Source organism: Schistocerca americana, chromosome 4, assembly GCF_021461395.2.
Source record: "Schistocerca americana isolate TAMUIC-IGC-003095 chromosome 4, iqSchAmer2.1, whole genome shotgun sequence".
In the NCBI taxonomy this organism is placed as follows: Eukaryota; Metazoa; Arthropoda; class Insecta; order Orthoptera; family Acrididae; genus Schistocerca; species Schistocerca americana.
The window spans coordinates 486,599,987-486,620,125 of NC_060122.1; the positions used below are offsets into that span (position 1 = coordinate 486,599,987).

The 20,139-nt window shown below is 38.9% G+C and overlaps 1 protein-coding gene across 3 annotated transcripts in view; it reads left to right on the top strand.

The window, feature by feature from the left end:
• The window catches only part of LOC124612658 (structural maintenance of chromosomes protein 5), a 160,850-nt gene that overhangs the window by 131,051 nt on the left and 9,660 nt on the right, over positions 1–20,139 (top strand). For all 3 annotated transcript variants that reach the window (XM_047140977.1, XM_047140978.1, XM_047140979.1), the window contains 6 exons: positions 3,394–3,640; positions 11,002–11,178; positions 13,042–13,245; positions 13,444–13,671; positions 13,753–13,932; positions 14,065–14,160. In XM_047140977.1, coding sequence (XP_046996933.1) covers positions 3,394–3,640; positions 11,002–11,178; positions 13,042–13,245; positions 13,444–13,671; positions 13,753–13,932; positions 14,065–14,160 — 1,132 coding nt within the window. The remainder of the gene's footprint in view (positions 1–3,393; positions 3,641–11,001; positions 11,179–13,041; positions 13,246–13,443; positions 13,672–13,752; positions 13,933–14,064; positions 14,161–20,139) is intronic.

Below are 20,139 nucleotides of genomic sequence, written 5' to 3' on the forward strand. Positions count from 1 at the left end.
ATAAGTGTCTGGTATGTACTAACTGCACCCATCATAAATTATTACAGAAAACATAAAATGATCTGTGTTGTGAAGTATGAATGTATCTTTACACACTTGTGAAAAAATCAGGCCTAACAAAAAAGATGAAACTTAACGGGTTTGTTTCCATGCTGCAATATCCCTCCACTTACGCAAACAGATAATATCAGCTGGCATCACTTCATCCTGCTCACTAATGTACTGCAGTGCTGCCTCAATCATCTTGAACCCTTCCAAATGCGCCACGAGGTTTTTCCTGTCATGTAAGTTTGCCTCCTCTTCTTGCATTCCTTCCCCTGTGTTACTTCCCCCTGTGTCACCCTTTTTACGGTATTGTAGTCACTTAGTTCATCAACTTCATCAATTGCAGTCCATTCTGTGATGTCCTCTGCATCGACATCCTCATAGTGTGGCACATTTTTGAACAATGAAACAATATCATTGTTTCCATCTCTGACCTCAGTTTCAGACATGGATTCAAAGTTAAAATGTTCACCTTCATGTTCTAAAAGAATTTGCGAGATCTTACAAGTGGTATGTTAGAAATCTCTTCATACACTTTGCCCAACCACCTGGGGTGGGGTGGGGTGGGGTGAGGTGAGGGATGGAGAGAGGTGGGAGGCAGGCAGGGGGTTGTGGGAAGTATCTAGTGGCTAGTAGGAGAGTGGGGAGCCATCTTTAGTAGGTGTGAAATTGCATGCCCAGCTGTCTGCCACATACCCCCTACCTGCACCTTTAGCTAGCCCACAGACGACTCCCCACCCTCCTATAAGCTGCTAGACACTTCCTCCCACCTCTCTTCATCCCTCACCCCCACCCCACACTCCATCTCAGCCCAGTACACTCACCATGGGCCAGGAAATAGCTGGCAGCTGACTGAGCACAATGTAGGGAGATATGAAACTTCCTGGCAGATTAAAACTGTGTGCCAGACTGAGACTCGAAATTGGGACCTTTGCCTTTTGCGGGCAAGTGCTCTACCATCTGAGTGTGCATCTGTGTGTGTGTGTGTGTGTGTGTGGGGGGGGGGGTTAGTGACAGTATGTATGTACACGTATAAAACTATTTCCAAGACTGCTATAAAGTTATTTTGATATTTGATATCTGTTCCAAGAATATCTAATAATTATGTTGACATATGCACAATTTTGACATTTTAGCAAGTCTGTGGTGACAGTATAAGAAAACAGAATACAAGGATCCTATAAATGGTAATTAATTATTAAAATAAATTTACAGTAATCCTGCGCTGATGTGACACAGAGGCACAAGATAAAGATCATCATCAGTCCTCTACAAAGTAGTCTCCTTGGTAATGCAAACACTTCTCCCAGCACTTCTGTGATTGTTGTGCTTTTACAAATGGTGATCAGCTGGGCTGTTGCATTCTGTGAGATGTCTTGAATCAAACTGGGTTCCTTTCAGGGTCATTTTCAGCTTTGGAAACAGTTAAACATTGTTACACAGAGTCGTGTTGGGGGAGCCAGAAGCCTAACTACCGTAGGAATGTTGTGTTTGATGAGGAGAGTCCAAATCAGATGAACAGAATTTGTGAGTGTGCACTATTATGATGGGGCTGCCAAGTTTTGGTGCCCACAGATCTGATCATTTATGCAACATCACATCACATCACGAGGTGGCCAAAAGTCCTCCTGGTCATTCTCCTTTGCAGTGGTTTGGTCTTGTGGTTGATGACGCAACACCCCATGAAAGTTGAAGAAGATGGTCAATGTAACCTTGACATTGCTGTGGTCCTGCTGTGCTGCTTTTGTCTCAATGATGTCGAATGTTTCCACTATAATAATGATGTTCAGAAAATTGGAGTTACATTTTGCATTGTCCAGCACATGCTGCACAATTTCCAGCTGTTTTGCCAGCTGCCAGCTGTTTTGGTATGCCAGCTGCATAGTGGGCTGGCGTCTCCTATTTATTCTCATTGTCAGTCAGCAATGGTAATCTGTTTTGTTGTTTTAATCTCTTTTACCTATTTCTTGCATTTCTGTGCTTTTCATCTCCCCTTTTTTCCATTTAAGTGTGTGTTGCCCTTTTGTCGTTATTGTGGTTTTTCCTTTCTCTCCATTTTGTGTTGTCAGTCTTGCTTGTTTTATTCTCAACCTTGTGGCATTGTTTTATTCGGAACAAGGCACCGACGACCTAGCTGTTTGGTCACTTCCCCCCTCTTTTAAGCCAACCAACCAACCATGATTGACCTGGCAGATATCAATACGGTAATCGAATTCTTGCCATACCCGTCCCAGCATGACATCATCAACTATGGCAGTCGCTTCCCGTGTTCCCTCCCGGAGCTCTGCTACATCACATGTTAGAGGTGGTACATTCACCATATCTTTAATGTGTCCCCATGGAAAAAAGTCAAATGAAATGAGATCTGGTGGTCAGGGAGGCCATTTCATGAAACAGCTGTCCCCTTCTGTGACACGGGTGATCCTTCAATGCGGCAGCTCTGTGTTCAGGTGCCCACGAATTTCATGATGAAAATGGGGTGGAGCCCCATCCTGCTGAAAGATGAACGGAAATTCTGATTGCATTTGAGGCATCAGCCATTGCTGCATCATGTCCAAGTAGGCTCTCTGTGAAGAAGAATGGCCCGTTCAGTTTTCAACTTGACAAGGCACAAAAAACATTTAGCTCAAGTTCAATGCATTCGTGTGGATGCTTTGTACCCCAGATTCAACAATTACGCCTGTTCACTTTCCTATTGGTGTGAAAAGTGGCTTCATCACTAAAAATTAAGCAATCAACAATGCCGTCCCATTCTCATTCAGTTTTTGTGACTGCGAACAAAACTGAAAACGCTTGCCTTTTTCATAGTCATTGAGCTTCTGCCGCAGGACTTTCCGCACTTTTATTGGAGCCATTTCGAGTTCATGGGATGCACAACGCACTGATTTCTTTGGACTCCTAATGAGTGTCTCTCGTACATGCTCCACATTCACTTCACTCACACTGGGATGTCCGCTTCTCTTTGCCGGGTACAAGCAACCTGTCGTAACAAATTTGTTGTGCCAGTGGTAAGTGACCTTCCTTGTTGGCGGGTTCTTACCGTACTGGGTTCTAAACATATGTTGAACAGCTGTAGCACACTTGTTTTTGTCCAACTCCAACACACACAACGCTCGCCAAACTACGCTGTGGTGGTGTACATGAAAAAAAACTTTCAGGGTTTCTCTTTAAAATGACATACGTATGATATCTGTACAATATTTGGTTCTTGTGCAATAAATAATTGAAATTGTTCCTGGACTTAATGTACACCCTGTATATGGATCATGCCAAAGTTTTCACTACCAATAAGTTCCCATTACATGAAAGAAGACCTAATTCAGTATTTGGCTGTTTATTTCTTCATAGGAAAGAAAAATTATTACAGGAGAAGCAGCAAATTTCACATGATCATCACACAGTGGTACAGCAATTAATGCATCAAGAGAGCAAATTGAAAGAGCTTGTTAATAAGAGAAAACAAATACAAGAAATTGTGCAGAATCGGCAGGCACTCGGTGCACGCATTAAGATTAAGCAAAATCACATAAATTCACTTGAAAAGAATAAGATTAATATTAAAGAGGAAGAAGAAAAGTTCAAAAAGACTGTTAAGGTGAGTGTTATTCAGACCTTTGTGATAATGGATTTCTATGATCTTTCTGGTTTGATTTTCTATTTCAGGTTATGATGATTTTGAGATGTATTGAGAGACATATGTAGCCTTGTATAGTTTTCAGAATAATTTTGACATTTTGATATGATACATTAATTTTTGAGCCGAAATTCTCATATAAACACACTAGTTCAATGACAGAGTTGTAATGGTAAATTTAGGTAATTACAGGTAAGCACTTTTTGCTGTAAATGTTTTTTCATGATTTGAAATGTTGTTTCCATTTCTCCCGCTCATACTTCCAAGGCTTCTTTATGTACCCCATTTGCTGTAACCCATTTACACAAGTATTTAAAGCCATCGATAAGTTCTGTTGTTCCGTATATGGTGTTAAACTAAGTTTCATTGACTTTGATATGTGACTTTATTTCTGTTCTTTCAAAAGATACTTGCAGGCGATTTGTTCTGCCTCTTACTTCAGAATATTAATTTGTTTTGCTGCCATTTCTAAATATTGTCATTATACGTATATCGTCTGCAAAAGTTGTATAGTCTTCTTCCAGGCCATTCTTCTTAGCCCCAATCCTTAAAGGTTTAAACAGATTCCTCTCACCATTCTTGTACTATTTTATCATGTAATGAAGATAAGTAGTGGTAATCCATCTTCCTGTTGAACCCTTGTTCCGATTACAAAGGGTTTTGAGAAACTTTGTAGAAATTTTATTTTGGTCTCTGTGCTAATGTTACTTCATAGTAGTTTTTCGTTAAGTCCCATTTCAGCCATTATGTTAAGTAGTGCATAATGGTCGATATTCGTTGTTGAGGTCTTCAGTCCAGAGACAGGTTTGATGCAGCTCTCCATGCTACTCTGTCCTGTTCCAGCTTCTTCATCTCCCAGTACCTACTGCAACCTACATCCTGCTGAATCTGTTCAGTGTATTCATCTCTTGGTCTCCCTCTACGATTTTTACCCTCCACACTGCCATCCAATACTAAATTGGTGATCCTTTGATGCCTCAAAATATGTCCTACCAACCGATCCCTTCTTCTAGTCAAGTTGTGCCACAAATTTCTCCTCTCTCCAATTCTATTCAATACCTCCTCATTAGTTATGTGATCTACCCATCTAATCTTCAGCATTCTTCTGTAGCACCAATTTTGAAAGCTTCTATTCTCTTCTTGTCTAAACTATTTATCGTCCACGTTTCACTTCCATACAAGTCTACACAGCATACAAATACTTTCAGAAATGACTTCGTGACACTTAAATCTATACTCGATGTTAACAAATTTCTCTTCTTCAGAAACACTTTCCTTGCCATTGCCAGTCTACATTTTATATCCTCACTACTTCGACCATCATCAGTTATTTTGCTCCGCAAATAGCAAAACTCCTTTACTACTTTAAGCAATTCATTTCCTAATCTAATTCCCGCAGTATCACCCGATTTAATTCGGCTGCATTCCATTATACTCGTTTTGCTTTTGTTGATGTTCATCTTATCTCCTACTTTCAAGACACTGTCCATGCTATTCAGCTGCTCTTCCAGGTCCTTTGCTGTCTCTGACAGAATTACAATGTCATCGGCGAACCTCAAAGTTTTTATTTCTGCTCCATGGATTTTAATTCCTACTTCCAATTTTTATTTTGTTTCCTTTACTGCTTGCTCAATATACAGATTGAATAACATTGGGGATAGGCTACAACCCTGTGTCACTCCCTTCCCAACCACTGCTTCCCATTCATGCCCCTCAACTCTTATAACTGCCATCTGGTTTCTGTACAAATTGTAAATAGCCTTTCGCTCCTTGTATTTGACCCCTGCCACCTTCAGAATTTCAGTCAACCTTGTCAAAACCTTTCTGTAGGTCTACAAATGCTAGAAATGAAGGTTTGTCTTTCCTTAATCTATTTTCTGAGATAAGTAGTAGGGTCAGTATTGCCTCAAGTGTTCCAACATTTCTACAGAATCCAAACTGATCTTCCCCGAGGTCAGCTTCTACCAGTTTTTCCATTCGTCTGTAAAGAATTCGTGTTAGTATTTTGCAGCTGTGGCGTATTAAACTGATAGTTCAGTAATTTTCACATCTGTCAACTCTTGCTTTCTTTGGGATTGGAATTATTATACAGGGTGATTCAAAAAGAATACCACAACTTTAAGAATTTAAAACTCTGCAACGACAAAAGGCAGAGCTAAGCACTATCTGTCGGCGAATTAAGGGAGCTATAAAGTTTCATTTAGTTGTACATTTGTTCGCTTGAGGCGCTGTTGACTAGGCGTCAGCGTCAGTTGATGCTAAGATAGCGACCGCTCAACAGAGAGCTTTTTGTGTTATTGAGTACGGCAGAAGTGAATCGACGACAGTTGTTCAGCGTGCATTTTGAACGAAGTATGGTGTTAAACCTCCTGATAGGTGGTGTATTAAACGTTGGTGTAAACAGTTTACTGAGAATGGGTGTTTGTGCAAAGGGAAAAGTTCTGGACGGCCGAGAACGAGTGATGAAAATGTAGCACGCATCCAGCAAGCATTTGTTCGCAGCCCAGGAAAATGGACTCGCAGAGCTAGCAGAGAGCTGCAAATTCCACAATCAACTGTGTGGAGAGTCCTACGAAAAAGGTTAGTTATGAAACCTTATCGTTTGAATTGAACGTCAACTACCCGAGGCGATGGATCGGCCGCCAGGCAGCCCGTGACAGAGCACATCATCACTGGGCTCCAAGAAGCCCTGATCTTACCCCCTGCGATTTTTTCTTATGGGGGTATGTTAAGGATATGGTGTTTCGGCCACCTCTCCCAGCCACCATTGATGATTTGAAACGAGAAATAACAGCAGCTATCCAAACTGTTACGCCTGATATGCTACAGAGAGTGTGGAACGAGTTGGAGTATCGGGTATTGCTTGAGTGTCTGGAGGGGGCCATATTGAACATCTCTGAACTTGTTTTTGAGTGAAAAAAAACCTTTTTAAATACTCTTTGTAATGATGTATAACAGAAGGTTATATTATGTTTCTTTCATTAAATACACATTTTTAAAGTTGTGGTATTCTTTTTGAATCACCCTGTATTCTTCTTGACGTCTGAGGGTATTTCGCCTATCTCATACATCCTACTCCCTAGAGGGTAGAGTTTTGTTAGGCCTGGCTCTCCACAGGATGTCTGTGTTTCTAATGGAATGTTGTCTACTCCCGGGGCCTTGTTTCGACTTAGGTTTCAGTATCTTATCTCCTATTATTATCTCCTATTTCATCTTGATGTACATTTTCTTCCATTTCTATAATATTGTTCTCAAGAACATCACCCTTGTATAGACCCTCTATATACTCCTTCCACCTTTCTGCTTTCCTTTCTTTGTTTTGAACTGGGTTTCCATCTGAGCTCTTGATATTCATGCAAGTGGTTCTCTTTTCTGCAACGGTCTCTTTAATTTTCCTGTAGGTGGTATCTATCTTACCCATAGTGATATGCACCTCTACATCCTTTCATTTGTCCTCTAGCCATGCCTGCTTAGCCATTTTGCACTTCCTGTCGATCTCATTTTTGAGAAGTTTGAATTTCTTTTTACCTGCTTCATTTACTGCATTTTTATATTTTCTCCTTTCATCAATTAAATTCAATATTTCTTCTGTTACCCAAGGAGTTCTACTAGCCCTCGTCTTTTTACCTACTTGATCCTCTGCTGCCTTCACTACTTCATCCCTGAGAGCTACCCATTCTTCTTCTACTGTACTTCCTTCCCCCATTCCTGTCAATTGTTCCCTTATGCTCTCCCTGAAACTCTGTACAACCTGTGGTTCTTTCAGTTTATCCAGGTCCCATCTCCTTAAATTCCCACCTTTTTGCAGTTTCTTCAGTTTTAATCTACAGTTCATAACCAATAGATTGTGGTCACAGTCCACATCTGCCCCTGGAAATGTCTTACAATTTAAAACCTGGTTCCTAAATCTCTGTCTTACCATTATATAATCTATCTGATACCTTCTAGTACTTCCAGGATTCTTCCATGTATACAACCTTCTTTCATGATTCTTGAACCAAGTGTTAGCTATGATTAAGTTAAGCTCTGTGCAAAACTCTACCAGGCGACTTCCTCTTTCATTCTTAGCCCCAATCCATATTCACCTACTATGTTTCCTTCTCTCCCTTTTCCTACTCTCGAATTCCAGTCACCATGACTATTAAATTTTCGTCTCCCTTCACTACCTGAATAATTTATTTTATCTCATCATACATTTCTTCAATTTCTTCATCATCTGCAGAGCTAGTTGGCATATAAACTTGTACTACTGTGGTAGGCGTGGGCTTCGTATCTATCTTGGCCACTATAATGCATTCACTATGCTGTTTGTAGTAGTTTACCTGCATTCCTATTCATTATTAAACCTACTCCTGCATTACCCCTATTTGATTTTGTATTTATAACCCTGTATTCACGTGACCAGAAGTCTTGTTCCTCCTGCCACCGATCTTCGCTAATTCCCACTATATCTAACTTCAACCTATTCATTTTTCTTTTCAAATTTTCTAACCTACCTGCGGCTTAAGTGATCTGACATTCACGCTCCGAGCCGTAGAACGCAAATTTTTTTTCTCCTGATAACAACGTCCTCCTGAGTAGTCCCCGCTCAGAGATCCGAATGGGCGACTATTTTACTTCCGGAATATTTTACCCAAGAGGACGCCATCATCATTTAACCATACAGTAAAGCTGCATTCCCTCGGGAAAAATTACGGCTGTAGTTTCCCCTTGCTTTCAGCCTTTCGCAGTACCAGCACAGCAAGGCCGTGTTTTGGTTAGTGTTACAAGGCCAGATCAGGCAATCATCCAGACTGTTGACCCTGCAACTACTGAAAAGGCTGCTGCCCCTCTTCAGGAACCACGCGTTTGTCTGGCCTCTCAACAGATACCCCTCCATTGTGGTTGCACCTACGGTACGGCTATCTGTATTGCTGAAGCACGCAAGCCTCCCCACCAACAGCAAGGTCATGGTTCATGGGGGGAGGGGGGGGGGTAGATAGTCATACGGCTATACGGCTTTTTAAAATGTATGAGGGCAGAAGCATATTGTCTTCCTGTCAGCATATAGTATCTTATTAATGTTTTCAGATCAGTATTATTTCTGCTGTCAATAAACCTTTTTTGCAATCCATCTTGATATTATCTGAGTTTATGCTTACTTTGTTGTTACAGTTGCTTTAAGTGGATGGTGACAGGATTTGTATGTTAGTGGGAGTAACGAAATGCCACAATAATTTGTCACCTCTTTAGTGTTTCTTCTTTTACGAAGATGAAGAATCAAGTCTAACTTCCAGCCATCCTTTAGTTCTTCTTTCTTTCATATGTTTACTGTTGTTTTGTACGATACATGTATTCCTTTTTTAGGTGCGAGCATCCGTACTTCTGCTGTAATGTAATTTCCATCAATAGCTTTGTTGTTTTTTAGCCTCTTAGTATTGTATTTTATCTCATTGCAGTCGAGGAGAGGGGAGAGTCCATTCTTATCTCTTGGTTTAATTAGTTTTTATAGCTTAGAAATTTCTTAAACTATTTAGCAAGTATTTAATAGTTTTTGTCATTTGATTTTACTAAAGTTTCACCTTTCCTTTGATTACAGAGAGGAGATGGGGATTGTATTATCTTTTTAAATTTTTTATAAAATTCATGACTCATTTTGTTAAGTTTTGTTCTATTGTGTTGGGTAATTCCCCCTTTCATCCTTATCTTCTCGTTTCATATTTGCTTTTTTGTTGGATTTGAAAAATGACCTAGGCTCAATTTTTTTTGCATGTGTGGTATTTTCTCCAAGAAAAGAAATGACCCTTCAGTGCCTGTGTGCTGTTATCAAATTACTTTGTGTGTTTTCTTCTTGAGGCCTTCCATATCTTTTGTTGTCTGTGCCAACTGAACTCTCGTATTTTCAGTCTTTATGTACTAGTCAAGCTGGCTTTTTAAATTCATGTGCATTTTCTTTTAGTTTCTTGCTGTTGAATCAGGATACAGCTGTTGTGTTGCTCTTTTAGTTAAGAAAAATGAATCTGAACTTTATTATTGAAAATAATGATGTGAGTTTATATTTATCACCATTTGGTTTAGACATTCATTATTTCTCAACTATACCTTAAAGATACAACTACAAGGTTTATTTGGAACTCTCCTATTGCTGTCATGAGTCATTGCCATTGTTTGGTTTCTAAGCAGCTGTTTAAAATGCGTTAGTTTAAAATTATAGTTGTCATAATTTTTGGTCTTTTTTATGTACCTAACAATATTCCTATACTTCGTTTCCCATCCAACTTGTACATTGAAATCACCTTATAAGTTCTTTACTTGGTGTCCCGGAATTTTTTCCATTCTCAACCATTTTCCAGCATATGCCTTATTCTTAGAAATGCTTCTAATTTTTATTATTTGTTTGGGCATGGGAATTAATAAATGTATGTTTTGTTTTCACTGCACATTCTTAGCAAACAGTATCCATCACTTCTAGGTTCAAAGTTTGAGACAGGCCTATGGATGTTCATTATCACTCTTCTCTGCTTTTAAGGAAATTTCTTCATTCATAAAGCAGTTTTGTTGCAGTTCTATTAAGAGCTCTTTAGTCAGCTGCTTCATAAAAAATGGTTGCCAAGAAAGTTATAAGTATAACTGTAAGATTGTTGTACACTTCAAGATTTCCAAGACACACTAACTCACCTTTTGCATGAGACTCCCTGCCCCCTTAGAATCCAATTGGCTGCTTGCATTGTATTTTGGTGAGGGTGGATTCCTTTAAAGAGTTACCTCATGTGTTACTTATTTGTTTTCTTTGCGCCACCACGCTGTACAGTGTAAGTTTGCTTTGGAGTAATTACTATTTCGTAATAAAACCAGGATTATCACTCGTGTAGGACTCTGATTTTGCCATCTGTATTAATGACTTCTTGATACCAGTCCTCCCCATTTATCCGGATGAGAACCAGTAACAGCAGTACCATGTTATTCCACCCAGGAATACTGCAGTGGGTAACAGAAAATAAAAAATTATGTAATAATAATAATAATTATTAAGATTATTATTCTTCCTAACTATTCTGTCATGTTATTATTAGCATTATTAATCTTTCTTGCAATTGTCACCCACTCTTGGCAATTATCAGGGATGTTTAAACTAATGGGAGCAAAAATTAAAGCTTCTAATTTATGAACTCTATTTTTTTCTTTTGGTTTTTCTTTATAGCTTAATCTCCTCAACCTTCTTGGAACATTTGGTTGGTAATACTCATTATTTCACAAGGAGGTTAACTTTTCTAGCAAATAAAATTGTATTTCTATTAGTATTCATTTGTGGCACCGGAATAAAAGTTGAATTCTTTTTTCAGAAAATAATTTTAGATGCTTTCGACAGTGAAAGTAAATCCCACGAAACTCTAAAAGAATATGTGGAATTGATGAACAACTTAAGGCTGCTTCAGTATGAGACAGAAGACACTGCAGCTGAAGTGGAAAGGTATCAGCATGATGCTCAGGAAATAAAGCAGAAATGTTTAGAACTTGAGGTACTTGTTAAGCTATACTAAGTTTGCTGTACTTCTATTACATATTTACAAGTTACTTTGTTTACTTTTCTTCTTTGTTCTTGTGAATGCGTGGCAAATTTTGCACAAGAATTGTACTGAGACTTGCAGTTTGCTCCACAACAGCATTCAGTACTTTATTGTTTGGTGAGGAGTGGTCATTCTTTTTATTATTAACTACATGCTGTTCCTATTACCTCACTTGTAGAGGTTAATATAAAAACTACAAGACACTGTTAACCTGGCACTTGCCTTGCCTGTAATCAGGAGTTGGTCTGCTCAAGAGAAGGCTGAAGTACCACGAACATCTGAAGGTTTGTTATCCAGTGCTGATTCACTATGAATTGACTGTTTTAAATAGAGATTAATGATAGTGGAACTCACTTTCAAATCTACCGGTCCATCAGAATTTAGCCATGCTCAAAGTTGGCGAAATTAACAGCTTTCTCAATACTGTGTGTTAGGGGGTCATACACCCTTGCTGGAAAACCTGGAGATCTAAGGGAATTACATTTTACCTGGAAAAATGAAGGAAATCTCAGGCAATTTCATTAAATCTCTGAAAATTCTGCATTTTTGTTGAGCTTTATAAATCACAAGTTTTAAAATGCTTAATATTTCAAATTCTGTAAATTACATGAATATTATTCTATATAAATTATCAGTTTTTAAAAACCATGGTTAAACTTCTGGTTAGGAAAGAAAAGGCATTATTGTAATTTGACCCCCCCCCTCTCACCCCATTAATTTATCAGGAGCTTCTTTTGACAGTATCAACCGTATCTTATCTGGAAGTGTCTCTTTCAAGTTTGAATAGCCGCCCTCCACTGCATCACATACTCTGTGTGATAACACTGGTGCACTCATTCATACGGAAGAGGGTGGGTTGTAATGTTTTGTATGGCTAATATTATATTGTCCAGAAAATCTTATTTTCATAAATATTATTTGGAGAAAATACAGCTAGGGTGACACAGTTAAGACTCGGGGCTCCTGTTAGGATAGTGATTGAAATCTCCTATTGATCATACATATTTAGGTTTTTGATGGTTTCCCCAACTTGGTTATTATTTATAGAACTGATCAGAGATAAAACACATTTTTTTTTGTGTGTTGAAGGAAAACTCAACTTTCATCTCCTTTTCTTTTAGTTTATTAAAACAGTGTATCGATTCCTTCCAGATATTGCAATTTTTGTAAACATTGCTTATTTCCGGGTTCACAAGCTCAATTAGTTTTTCTCTTGTGCAATCATTTTGTCGTACTTGAAATTGTTGTAAAAATCAAACAATGGAAAATCCAAGATGGAATGTAACAATATTATGAAAAGAAAAGTTACTACTCACCATATAGTAAGAGTTGCTACTCGCCATACAACAGAGATGGAGAGTAACACATAGGCGCAACAAAAAGACTGTCACAAACAAAGCTTTTGGCCAGTAAGGCCTTCGTCAAGACACACACACACACACACACACACACACACACACACACACACACACAAATGCAAACGCAACTCCCACACACGACTACAGTCTCAAGCAACTGAAACCATAGTGCAGTGGGTTTCAGTTGCCAGAGACTGCAGTTGTGTGTGTGTGTGTGTGTGTGTGTGTGTGTGTGTGTGTTGTCATTGTGCATGAAATGACACAACACGACACTCATTATTAATTACTATTAGCAGTGTTGTATTTCTTCTCCTTCTCCTCCTTCTTGTTCTTCGTCACTGTTTCAGCTCGTATCACGTGCTTAAAAAGTGGCGTTTGCCTTCCAAATATTGCTAAGCTAGCAGTTGTGTGTAATTTGATTGGAAAAAAATCCTTTTTTTTTTTCCCCTCATTCTAGAACACAGTTCGAAAGTTGAAAGGAGAGTTGTCAGAACTGCAAACACAGCAGAAACAGTTACTCAGAGATGCAGAAAAGGCAATTGCAGATGTGAAAGGTAATAAAGATACATTCAGAAATGTGCAACAAACAGTTCAAGATTTGGATAAGAAGATACAAACAGAACAAGCAAAGGCAGATTTCATCGGTGATGTTGACACTGGGGTGAGAAATTTTCCATACTTAACTTGACAGAAATAGTGACTTCACAAATGAGAAATTACAATATTAAATGTATCCGAATAAGATGAAAGCAAACTTGAATTAAACATTTACACAGTATGTAAAGAAAAATGTGAAAAGTTGCCTACAAGATACTTCTGTGTTTTAGGTTGTATATGTAGAATTTATGAATTATTTCAGGTTATTGCAGAATTTGAAGCAAGAGGAAAAAAGATTATAGAAGGTAAATCAAAAGTCAGTACTATGCGTGATAATCTTCAAAGGCTTCAAGCTGGCCTCGAGCGGTGTAGAAACGACTGGCTGACACCACTGCAAGAATTAGTTGCAAAAATAAATAATAATTTTGGAAGGTGCTTTGAAGAAATGGGATGTGCTGGTGAAGTGCTTTTGAGTATGGGAGAAGACCAGGTTAGCATATTGACATGTAATGTTGATTCCTGGATGTATGAAATATTTTAGTAGTTGCAATTTTTTGTGTTATTGTTTCAGAATGATTACGATCAGTATGGTCTTCATATAAGAGTAAAATACAGAGATGGAGAGCAGCTACGCGAGTTAAGCCAAAACTTGCAAAGTGGAGGTGAACGATCAGTTGCAACAGCAATTTACATGATAGCGCTGCAAGAATTGACATTCGTGCCATTTCGTTGTGTAGATGAAATAAACCAAGTGAGTTAGTCTGAATTATTTTTCACCGTATTTTTCACAGTTATATCTGGACTTCGTTGCAGTTACCTGGTTTAATAGTGTTGATGAGCTAAAGATCTGAAATACGTTATACTTGATTTTATCTGATTTCAGGGCATGGATCCTCGAAATGAACGTGCAGTGTTCAACTTTCTGGTTAAGGCTGCAACGCGCCCAGATACATCACAGTATTTTTTATTGACACCTAAGGTAGGTATTTCTATATTCATGAATTTGTGTATTGAATTTTTTGTTAATAGAATGTTTTCACCTGACACTCTGAACCGTCATCTATCTTTAGAACTCAATCAACCATATTCTTTCATGGAATATGGTGATTGCCCATCAGAAATCAGTAACCAGTGGGCACCACTGTGAAAGTTCAGTTTTAGACCTGCCACAGAGTTCCTCACAACTGCAGTTGCAGGACAAAAGCAAGGTGAATGATGAAGAAGAGAAAGAAGAGGCATTGCAATGTTTTTGTAGTCACTTAAGCTAATGAGAAGTTCCACTGAAGTATGGGAAGTTCTTGGGGAAATTCTAACATACAATACAGGTCAGCAATATTTGCTGTTTGACACAATGGAGACTGCGCAGTATTGTTGCAGACATTCCCTAGGCAGTCACATTGCATTATGCTAGCATGACAGTCATAGTTAGCATTATGGGGGGGGAGTGGAGTTTTTTAATTTTCAACCAGGAAAAGAGCACAGCTACCGTTTCTCCATGTGGTCTAATGTTCTGATGACTTAGTGTGAATGTGGGTGTGGGTTATATTGATTTATTTCCCCAAACCACATTTACAAGGAGACTTACTTGGAATTTTGCAGCCCCCTCTTCTTTGCAGGATAGTCGGCTGCTGGAAAATCTCTTTACTTCTTCTTCGTCGAATAGAGCTAGGTTCAGGAACTTTTAAGCCTTTTTCTACTTATAAAGTGAGTAGACATACAAACTTTCCTTTTCGTCAGTTAATGATGTATTTGACTTTCATGCACAACATAATTCACACGTTCAACATACATATGCAACTTTCTGTAAGTACCTCATACCATCGAACATTAGAATCAAAATGAGTTACAGTTAAAAGAAAGTTGGTTTGACTACCATGACTTTCATAAAATGAATCCGAAAATACGTTTTGCCTCTATCAGAGCTGAGTCAAGAGTCCACAAGAGTACTTATTCAACTGTTCTTTTTCCACATAACAATAGTCAATGACACAATAAGCACAGAGCGGGATAAAAACTCCATGGTTCTTGCTTACACACGCACTGAAACCTATATGGATTGCCCGACAGGTCTACTTTCTTCCCATGACCGATTTTAAACCTGAGCGCGCACACACACACACACACACACACACACACACACACACACACACACACACACACACACACACGCGCGCAGTAGGTAGGATTTTACCATCCCACACTCATACCTAGAATACCTTGTGTTTAAGATGGTAGAAGGCTGAGTGGTTCTAGAATTTACACAGAAATTCTCGGATCACTACATATCCCCCTCCAGATCGAACACGTGATAATTTATACGTAATGATTATGCAAGTAATATAACTCATAATAACATTTCATATCTTAACAGTATACAATTTTTTCATATGTTAATATACATCTCTCTCCTTTCCATAACAGTTCTGTCCTCTCTGGAACAATCTTTCGCTTATTGTCTTTCTATTCTTTTCTTATTGTACTTTGTTAGTAAGACATGAGCATTTACTTGTGGTTTTAGTCAGCTTTACCAATATTTAGGAATTGTGAGGACACTCTCTTTTCTTTATTTCCTTTTGCAATCGAAAACATAAGGTGTTCGACACATGAGTAATCTATTTTCTATTCTTATCTTTCTGTATTACATTTTTCCTAGTATGTACTATTATCATTAGTTGTAGCATGGAGGAACTCTGGGCAAAATGAAAGTTTTGGTTTGAGACTCATTTAATTCCACAAAACATAATAATGCTAGTCCAGGGCTTCACAACATACGTGCTCGCGGAGCAAGCTGTGAGCAGCAAGGCCCGAGCACGGAGCAGCGCGAGCACGCTACCCCCCACTACCGGACCAGAGCGGAGAGTGGGGAGAGTCACGTGGGGCACACAACAGCTCCACCAGTCAATGTAAATCCGCGGCCACCTGCAGGGATATCAGTCACGAATTATTACTGCGACAAATGAAACAAATAAAGGAGAATGTACACATGCCACATAATTTTATTAGCTTATTGTATGCCTCTACATTCGTATTAATTTGTGAACTGTTGCACAATAAAAGGTGTCACTGAAGTGTGGGGTTCTCGGTTATCTTGTATTTTTTGTCCTTTACAATTGCGTCTATGTTCGGAGTAATTGTTCTTGTGCATTGTAGGCGCAGCGTGCCGTTTAAATTTCGATCAGACAATGCGTTTCTCAGGCGCGTCTTGTTACATTTCATTGCAGAGAACAGTTGTTCACAAACATACGTGGAACCGATCATTGATATTATTGTAGCCGCCAGTTTGTGCAAACGAGGAAATCTATCCTGAGGGAAGCCTCTGTAGAATTCCAAAATGTTTTTCTTGTTCTGAAATTTGTCTCTGTATTCTGTCACACTGCAGGTCAATAATTTCTAGTTGCAGCTCAGGACGAATCTCTTCAATATTCACTGAATATGGAGAGGAGAACAGATCAAAATCACTGTCTAATGCTGTCAGATCTTTAAAGTGTTGATCAAATTCTTCCTTAAGGGCATGTGAATAATGTTCAGTCTTTGTGAACATCTTGCATGGATGATAATGTAGGAAAATGAGCTAGATTTCCTGTTTCCAGCTGACTCAGCCAAAGTGTCAATTTCATTTTAAAAGCTCGTATTCAATCTATGAAATGGATAATTAGCAGATCTTTACCTTGTAGTGAAATGTTCAAAGCATTCAGATGGCTAATTAAATCTGCTAAGAACGCGAGATCACATTTCCATGAAGGCTCTTTCAATTCAGGAACACGCATATTATTTATTTCCATGAACATATTTATCTCATCTAATAGGCAAAAAAATCGATTTAATAATTCGCCACGACTAAGCCAGCGGACCTCGCTGTAATAAGGCAGGCTACCATACTGGCTTTCTACATACTCAAGAAAGCTTTTAAATTGCCTGTGTTGTAGCCCATGCTTCCTTATATAATTGGTTGTACAAAAAACAACACTCATCACATTTTTTAGAGTGATACTCTTTGCACATAAGTTTTCCTGGTGGATCAGCCAGTGAACGTCCCTTGTTTCATTCGGCACGGTCAGTTTTTGCATTTTCTCCTTCAACAGCGCGACGAAACCTGATTTTTTTTCCCTGTCATCGCTGGTGCACCGTCTGTAGACACTGAAACTAAAGAATTCCACGACAATCCTATATTTTCAATACTTTCTTCAACACTACTTAAAATATCACCTCTGGTTGTAGTGTTCTTCATGGCTACTACATCAAGGAGCTCCTCCCTCACCTGAAGATCTCTATTAACACCTCTGCGCTGTTCCTGTGATATCAACACTTTCGTCCAGAGATAGAGAATACGCCATAAAATCTTTAAGGATATTTGCAAGCTGGCTCTGGACGTCTGCCATGTCCTATATGCGACGCATAATGGTCATGTTAGATAATGGCACAATCCGAAACTGTTCAACTTGAGATGGACACAAATGTTCCGCGGCAACTACCAAACATTCTTTTATTAAATCGCCATCAGTGATGGGGAGCAGGGATTTTGCTAAAAGCAAAGCAATTTTGTAACTCACTCCGAGAGCTGACTCAGTTGATTTTTCTTCGTCGTCCAGATCTTCTTCGGATAGCTTCCTTTTAAGTTTAATAACTTTGTGCACGATCTAGTCCATTACATTTTCCACTTCCCTAGTCTTTCGCATGGTACGACATATAATGTCGCTGCAAATTAAATTTCCTAAAAGAATTCAGCGTTTTGTGACATACTAAACATTTTGCAACACCATCTTTTTCTGTAAACAGATACAATTCCTCCCAATGGGGGTTGAACTGCAAAAGCATGGTTGGGGTTACACAACGGCGACTTGACATGATTCTTAACCAGCGAAGTGACTGTTAGAGCTGATCGTAGTACTTTAAACGTTACACAGTCGGCGCGAATCCAATAGGCACGCTGCGGCCCTATCCAAACGTGCGCGCGCATTTCCCCTCCCTCCCTACTCTGCGACCTTGCACCTGCTCGCGAGCACATGCCTGAGCAGACGCGAGTACTCGCGCTCAAAACCGGCCAGTTGTTAAGCCTTGTGCTAGTCGTTTATAGAATTTACACTTTCCAGAATAATTCCTATAAAATTTGTGACTTTTGTCACGATACAGTCCCCTTCTCCTAGGATCAGCACCTATTCCTTGCTTGTGGGTTGACCTTATGAGAGCACTTCCTCTTTCCATTCTCATAGGTACACCCCTTACAAACATCACTATTTTCTAGGCCACGGATTGTCCTATCTAGGTACGCCTGCTCTTTATACTTAGTGATTGCCAGATACGCCCCTCTTATCCTGTCTGAGTAGGCCTCACAGTTCATTACCCTAATATAAATTTCTGTGTATACCATAATTAAGTATCTCCTGGTAAAGATATAAATCTATTTTAAACTTCGCATTCATTCTTTAATATATCATTCACTCCCTAGAATCCTTCCCTACTTATCAATTTCTACACTTTCAATAGATATTATGTCTATATATAGTACTTACATCCCATTATCCTTCATTCATCAGAGTTTTTATTGCACTGACATTACTTAGTGATCAACCTGACGTATTCTTCTCCTACTTTCGTTTTATTTCTTTGCTCATGGCTCTCTCTTATTTATCCATTACTCATTACTACTTTATGGTTGTTCGTTATGTATGTGCACCTCTTCTTATGTACATGCGATGTAGAACCGTCATAACTCCCCATGTATGTTCACATAATTCCCTGTGTATACACCTTTTTCCCTACAACACCTGGCAGATCTCACATCATGATAGGCTTTGTCTTATATAATTTAATGTTTGCATAGAAATGTATATTTGTGTATATGTGGATGTGTGTTCGTGTAGTCTAATTCTTCGGCCGCCTTATCTAAAGATAAGGTGTAGGTTATTAGTAACCTCGGAAATAAGGAAGGACTTCAGCGATAGAAGTTTATGAATATGGAAAGAGGGAAAAGATAGATAGGTCCTCAAGATGAGAAGTAAGAAAGAAAAAATATAGGTGTGGTTGCTAGGATCGAATAAGAGAAAGAAGACATCCCCAAAGACTGGAAACCCTTCCCACCCCACTTCCCCAGGATCCCTACCTCTCAGGTAATTCAGCGAGATGCCAGGTTTGGTGTTAAATCGTCTCCTACAGAACGGACTTGTCCAACTTTTTCCATTTGAGGTCCCCCGAAGGAAATCCAAGCAACCCTATGGAAACGGCAGATGAAGAAGAATCGGGCACACTTGTTTGTGAGTGTTGTTTGAAAGATGTGATGTGTGTTTTGTGTTAGTCATGATTTATCTGTTCTTGTAAATCAAGCTTTTAGCTATAATACCCACCCATTTCAAAATTTATACAAACCCTCCCATCTATATCATATCTCACAAAAGGTATAAAATACTCTATACAAAGTAGAAAGGCCATACACTTCGGTATAACAGTTGTTCCGTTAGTCATATCATATTACATTTTCCACAAATATAATGCTCCATTCAATTTATTTCGTCTAGACATCTCTCTTTTTTTGTGATTCTCTTCAGTTTGTCTCCATTTTATGGTCATGTCCAGTTTTTTAAGCAATAAGATTGCAGTATAGTTCTAGATTCTAAAGGAATTCGGTGCAGGAAACTATTCGGAAGAAAAACCAAAAACAACTCGGGATCCGATGGTCATCACTCCGCCCGTTAACTCAGAATGTTAATGTCCCTGTGAGTTATTAGTAGCTGAGGTTGTCTCTTCAAGCAACAACCATTCCATTGTGGGTATTTTGTGCGTAAAGTTAAGATACTTATATGGAAAACGGCCTTCTAATGTGTTTCCACGACCTGGGCCCTGGCCCTGGATCCAGGTTGAACAATGTTACTACTAATTACAGGTTGGTTACTGTAACGAGGTACTACATTCCCGTTTTGTGTTTTTTGGTTATTCGGTACAAATTCTTGAGAATTTACTGGAT